The sequence below is a fragment of the Littorina saxatilis genome, linkage group LG3 (genome assembly GCF_037325665.1).
Source record: "Littorina saxatilis isolate snail1 linkage group LG3, US_GU_Lsax_2.0, whole genome shotgun sequence".
Taxonomy (NCBI): Eukaryota; Metazoa; Mollusca; class Gastropoda; order Littorinimorpha; family Littorinidae; genus Littorina; species Littorina saxatilis.
Window position 1 is genome coordinate 23802502 of NC_090247.1, and position 7678 is coordinate 23810179.

Here is a 7678-nt window from a genome sequence, read left to right on the forward strand (position 1 = left end):
GTCCTTCTATTTACTGTACAGGTGTAAGTCAGACCTCTCCCACTGCTCACTTCTTACCTCTTTACTCTGTCGTTCTATTAACTGTACGGGTATAAGTCAGACCTCTCTCACTGCTCACCTCTTGCTTTACTCTGTCGTTCTATTTACTGTACAGGTGTAAGTCAGATCTCTCTCACTGCTCACATCTTTCTTTAGTGTGTCAACTCTCCTTTTTGTAAGGAAGGCCACACGAGGGTTTGCCTCATTTCTTTGCGCAAGGTCGTAAAGCTTTTTCTGAACGAAAAACATGAATGTAGTACCTTTCTAAAGCGTTATTGTAGGGATTCAGATACATGGCCATAATTCAGATGTGCAGTGAGTTCCCGCCTGGCTGTGTGTTTAGATCCACAAGGACTTCAGGCTGTGGCTGACAAGCATGCCGAGCGACCAGTTCCCGGTCTACATCCTGCAGAACGGCTCCAAGATGACGGTGGAGCCGCCCAAAGGCATCAAGGCCAACCTGCTTCGATCCTACAGCACTGTCACTGACGACTACCTCACCTCGCTCAAGGAAAAGGTTCTCACTGCTTTGCTACTAGCTCTTATGTCTCCATTTTGAATGCTTAGGGTTTACTTACAGCACCGTCACTGACGACTACCTCACCTCGCTCAAAGCCAAGGTGACGTCACTGCTTTGCTAGCTCTTACGTCACGATTCTAGAGGCTAGCAGTGCTAGCTCTTACGTCATTTGACGATTTTAAAGACTTACAGTGTTAGCACTTACCTGATGATTTTAAAGGCTTACAGTTTAGGCACTTAAATGAAGATTTTAAAGGCTAACCACTCATGACATAACAATATCGCTCACCACAGTTAATGTGAATGAGTTCATGTAAAACTAGTCTAACAGGGACCTGTGTTTCCACTGCGAATGAAGCCAAAGTAACCGAGACAAACGTCATTGTGGAAACACTTTTGCGCTTGATATTTCACCTGAAAGAATTTTTAGAACAAACACGTCACGGGATACTTTCAAGAGTGACTTTACTTTGCTTTGACGTCAAAGATTGCACGAGGCATTTCAAGAGATCGAGGTTCCATTAGAAGCGTCTACAATGTGTACGCGGGGACTCAGGGATGTTTGGAGCTGAAGGCATGTAAGTACAGTATGTAAGATAAACAGAATACTACATGGCTTGATGTGTCGTACCAGATTTCCAAGAGTTGCTTTTTTAAATATTGAACTGCGAGCGAAAGCGAGCTTTTCAATATATAATAAAGCAACGAGTGTTAATCTGGTACGACACAGCAATCCTTATAGTATTCTCTTTGTAAACGAGTGCCGGAACACTACAATCACCTTCAGAGGCGAAGTCCAATTAAACAGGATTGAGATTTTAGAGCTAATTTCTTAGCCCTCTAAAAACAGGTTTGGGTACTCAAAGGCAACCAAGAACATCAAGGAGACAGTAGCAGCCAGACCCCATCACAAACAAAACTCTACAATGTGGGCGGGGATGTAGCTCAGTCGGTAGCGCGCTGGATTTGTATCCAGTTGGCCGCTGTCAGCGTGAGTTCGTCCACACGTTCGGCGAGAGATTTATTTCTCAGAGTCAACTTTGTGTGCAGACTCTCCTCGGTGTCCGAACACCCCCGTGTGTACACGCAAGCACAAGACCAAGTGCGCACGAAAAAGATCCTGTAATCCATGTCAGAGTTCGGTGGGTTATAGAAACACGAAAATACCCAGCATGCTTCCTCCGAAAGCGACGTATGGCTGCCTAAATGGCGGGGTAAAAACGGTCATACACGTAAAAGCCGTGGGAGTTTCAGCCCATGAACGAACAAACAAACAAAATTCTACAATGTACAGGTGTCTAGCTGTTCTAGCTATAAATAGCCCGATAGACAACTCCTCAGAGCCTGCTGTGAAGGGTGGCGCAGTAGTCTCCCTGTCACGACTATAAAGCAGATATATATGCTAGACATTTAAAACACTGCAGTAAGCTGGGCGCGTACGTCAGTCTGATTAAAGCAGATTCTGAGTCGCTAACAGGTGTGTGTGTGTGTGTGTGTGTGTGTGTGTGTGTGTGTGTGTGTGTGTGTGTGTGTGTGTGTGTGTGTGTGTGTGTGTGACAGGCTGACAACTTCAAGCACCTGCTGCTGTCGCTGTGTCTGTTTCACGGCGTGCTGCTGGAGCGGCGCAAGTTCGGTGCACTGGGCTTCAACATCCCCTACGAGTTCACCGAGGGAGACCGCATGATCTGCGTCAGCCAGCTCCGCATGTTCCTCCTGGAGTACGAAGAGGTGCCCTTCAAGGTCAGTGACACAGGTCGTACTGTCCCCTTCAAGGTCAATGACACGGGTCGTACTATCCCCAACAAGGTCAGTGACACGGGTCGTACTGTCCCCTTCAAGGTCAGTGACACGGGTCGTACTGTCCCCTTCAAGGTCAGTGACACGGGTCGAACTGTCCCCTTCAAGGTCAGTGACACGGGTCATACTGTCCCCTTCAAGATTAGTGACACAGGTCATACTATCCTCTTCAAGGTCAGTGACACAGGTCATACTGTCCCTTTTAAGGTCAGTGACATAGGTATTACTGTCCCGGTCAAGGTCAGTGACACAGGTCGCACTGTACCCTTCAAGGTCAGTGATACAGATCCTACTGTCCCCTTCAAGGTCAGTGACACGGGTCGTACCGTCCCCTTCAAGGTCAGTGACACAGGTCGTACGGTCACCATCAAAGTCAGTGACACAGGTCATACTGTCCCCTTTAAGGTCAGTGACACAGGTCGTACTGTACCCTTTAAGGTCTGTGACACAGGTCATACTGCATTCTTTAATGTCAGTGACACAGGACGTACTGTCACCATCAAGGTCAGTGACATGGGTCATACTGTCCTCTTCAAGATCAGTGACACGGGTCATACTGTCCCCTTTAAAGTCAGTGACACAGGTCGTACTGTGCCCTTCGAGGTGAGTGACTTAGGTCATGCTGACACTGCGAGCAGTCAACACAGAATAACCAGCACCCTGTCCCCTTTGAGGTTAGTGACACAGGTCATACTGTCCCTTTCAAGGTCAGTGACAGGTCATACTGTACCCTTCAAGGTCAGTGGCACAGGTCGTGCTGTCACCATCAAGGTCAGTGACACAGGTCATACTGTCCCCTTTAAGGTCAGTGACACAGGTCATACTGTCCTCTCCAAGATCAGTGACACAGGTCATACTGTCCCCTTGGAGGTCAGTGACACAGGTAGTACTGTCCCCGTCAAGGTCAGTGACACAGGTCGCACTGTACCCTTCAAGGTCAGTGACACATATCCTACTGTCCCCTTCAAGGTCAGTGACACATATCCTACTGTCCCCTTCAAGGTCGGTGACACAGATCATACTGCCCCTTTCAAGGTCAGTGACACAAGTTGTACTGTACCCTTCAATTTACTGTACAGGTGTAAGTCAGACCTCTCCCACTGCTCACCTCTTGCTTTACTCTGTCGTTCTATTTACTGTACAGGTGTAAGTCAGATCTCTCTCACTGCTCACATCTTTCTTTAGTGTCAACTCTCCTTCAAGGTCAGTGACACAGGTCGTACTGTCACCATCAAGGTCAGTGTCATAGGTCATACTGTCCTCTTCAAGATCAGTGACACGGGTCATACTGTCCCCTTTAAGGTCAGTGACACAGGTCGTACTGTGCCCTTCGAAGTGAGTGACTCAGGTCATGCTGACACTGCGAGCAGTCAACACAGAATAACCAGCACCATTAGCAAACAGGAGTTGTCCGTGCTCACCTTCACTGTAGTGACATTGAGTGTATTCGCCATGAACAATGAGCATACCAGAGTGCCAGGGTGCCCACAGACCACGACGGGTGCAGTGTGTTTACAGTTACTGAGTTTCACACTATCCCTTCTAATGATGTTGAGTGTATTCGCCACGAACAATGAGCATACCAGAGTGCCAGGGTGCCCACAGACCACGACGGGTGCAGTGTGTTTACAGTTACTGAGGTACACGTTATTAGAGTGTAGGCTATTCGCCATGAACAATGAGCATACCAGAGTGCCAGGGTGCCCACAGACCACGACGGGTGCAGTGTGTTTACAGTTACTGAGTTTCACACTATCCCTTCTAATGATGTTGAGTGTATTCGCCACGAAAAATGAGCATATCAGAGTGCCCAAAAAACAAGACATGTGCAGAGTAATAACAGTGACTGAGGTTCACGCTATCCCGTGAGTTTAATAACTTTATTCACCAAGGAAAATGAGCATACAGTGAAACCCCATTTTAAGACCCCGTAATTTAAGACTTCCTCCCTTTTAAGACCTGATTTTGTCAGCAATGTGTAGGTCTTTAAGGGGGGGTTCAACTGTACCCAAATGCAAGACACAAAAGCCTTGTGGACTGTGTACAGGTGTTGCGCTACACGGCGGGTCACATCAACTACGGGGGGCGCGTGACAGACGACTGGGACCGACGCTGTCTCATGAGCGTCCTCAACGACTTCTACATGCCCCAAGTCGTGCGCCCCACCCACAAGTACGACGCCAGCGGCACCTACCACCAGATCGACCCAAACTCCAACGTGGAGGTCAGTGCAGCGTTATGATGCCAGCCTGGCCGTGTTGGGTGCGTGCGGTCAACACCCTGACATCTTTCACATGGATCACACACACATACAGCATGCTTGCTAGTACATCTTTCATATTGATCACACACACACAGCATGCTTGCTAGTACATCTTTCATATTGATCACACACACACACACAGCATGCTTGCTAGTACATCTTTCATATTGATCACACACACACATACACAGCATGCTTGCTAGTACATCTTTCATATTGATCACACACACACACACACACACACACAGCATGCTTGCTAGTACATCTTTCACATGGATCACACACACACAGCATGCTTGCTAGTACATCTTTCATATTGATCACACACACACACACAGCATGCTTGCTAGTACATCTTTCACATGGATCACACACACAGCATGCTTGCTAGTACATCTTTCATATTGATCACACACACACACACACAGCATGCTTGCTAGTACATCTTTCACATGGATCACACACACACAGCATGCTTGCTAGTACATCTTTCACATGGATCACACACACACAGCATGCTTGCTAGTACATCTTTCATATCAATTGATCACACACACACACAGCATGCTTGCTAGTACATCTTTCATATTGATCACACACACACACACACACAGCATGCTTGCTAGTACATCTTTCACATGGATCACACACACAGCATGCTTGCTAGTACATCTTTCATATTGATCACACACACACACAGCATGCTTGCTAGTACATCTTTCACATGGATCACACACACATACAGCATGCTTGCTAGTACATCTTTCATATTGATCACACACACACACACACACACACACACACACACACATACAGCATGCTTGCTAGTACATCTGTCATATTGATCACACACACACACACACACACACACACACACAGCATGCTTGCTAGTACATCTTTCATATTGATCACACACACACATACACACACACACACAGCATGCTTGCTAGTACATCTTTCATATTGATCACACACACACACACACACACACAGCATGCTTGCTAGTACAACTTTCATATTGATCACACACACACAGCATGCTTGCTTGTACATCTTTCATATTGATCACACACACACACACAGCATGCTTGCTAGTACATCTTTCATATTGATCACACACACACACACACACAGCATGCTTGCTAGTACATCTTTCATATTGATCACACACACACACACACACACACACAGCATGCTTGCTAGTACATCTTTCACATGGATCACACACACACAGCATGCTTGCTAGTACATCTTTCATATTGATCACACACACACACACACAGCATGCTTGCTAGTACATCTTTCACATGGATCACACACACAGCATGCTTGCTAGTACATCTTTCATATTGATCACACACACACACACACACACAGCATGCTTGCTAGTACATCTTTCACATGGATCACACACACACAGCATGCTTGCTAGTACATCTTTCACATGGATCACACACACACAGCATGCTTGCTAGTACATCTTTCATATTGATCACACACACACACACAGCATGCTTGCTAGTACATCTTTCATATTGATCACACACACACACACACACAGCATGCTTGCTAGTACATCTTTCACATGGATCACACACACAGCATGCTTGCTAGTACATCTTTCATATTGATCACACACACACACAGCATGCTTGCTAGTACATCTTTCACATGGATCACACACACATACAGCATGCTTGCTAGTACATCTTTCATATTGATCACACACACACACACACACACACACACACACACACACACACACACACACAGCATGCTTGCTAGTACATCTTTCATATTGATCACACACACACACACACACACACACACACACACACAGCATGCTTGCTAGTACATCTTTCATATTGATCACACACACACACATACACACACACACACACAGCATGCTTGCTAGTACATCTTTCATATTGATCACACACACACACACACACACACAGCATGCTTGCTAGTACATCTTTCATATTGATCACACACACACACAGCATGCTTGCTAGTACATCTTTCATGTTGATCGCACACACATACAGCATGCTTGCTAGTACATCTTTCATATTGATCACACACACACACACACAGCATGCTTGCTAGTACATCTTTCATATTGATCACACACACACACACACACACACACACACACACACACACAGCATGCTTGCAAGTACATCTTTCATATTGATCACACACACACACACAGCATGCTTGCTAGTACATCTTTCATATTGATCACACACACACACACAGCATGCTTGCTAGTACATCTTTCATATTGATCACACACACACACACACACACACAGCATGCTTGCTAGTACAACTTTCATATTGATCACACACACATACAGCATGCTTGCTAGTACATCTTTCATATTGATCACACACACACACACAGCATGCTTGCTAGTACATCTTTCATATTGATCACACACACACAGCATGCTTGCTAGTACATCTTTCATATTGATCACACACACACACATACAGCATGCTTGCTAGTACCTTCTTTCCCCATTCAACACCCTGTTGACAGACCTTCCTCACTGTACTATAGAGACTGTATTCTCTGTGTTGACAGACCTTCCTCACTGTACTATACAGACTGTATTCTCTGTGTTGACAGTCCTTCCTCACTGTACTATACAGACTGTATTCTCTGTGTTGACAGACCTTCCTCGGTGTACTATACAGACTGTATTCTCTGTGTTGACAGACCTTCCTCACTGTACTATACAGACTGTATTCTCTGTGTTGACAGACCTTCCTCACTGTACTATACAGACTGTATTCTCTGTGTTGACCTACTTTCCTCACTGTACTATACAGACTGTATTCTCTGTGTTGACAGACCTTCCTCACTGTACTATACAGACTGTATTCTCTGTGTTGACAGACCTTCCTCACTGTACTATACAGACTGTATTCTCTGTGTTGACAGACCTTCCTCACTGTACTATAGAGACTGTATTCTCTGTGTTGACAGACCTTCCTCACTGTACTAGAGAGACTGTATTCTCTGTGTTGACAGATCTTCCTTACTGTACT

General features: G+C 45.7%; 1 protein-coding gene across 1 annotated transcript in view; it reads left to right on the forward strand.

Moving 5' to 3' along the window:
- The window catches only part of LOC138961925 (dynein axonemal heavy chain 1-like), a 158284-nt gene that overhangs the window by 135389 nt on the left and 15217 nt on the right, over positions 1-7678 (forward strand). Inside the window, exons 70-72 of the mRNA XM_070333604.1 lie at positions 383-556; positions 2120-2299; positions 4404-4580. Of these exons, the coding sequence (XP_070189705.1) occupies positions 383-556; positions 2120-2299; positions 4404-4580 (531 nt within the window). The remainder of the gene's footprint in view (positions 1-382; positions 557-2119; positions 2300-4403; positions 4581-7678) is intronic.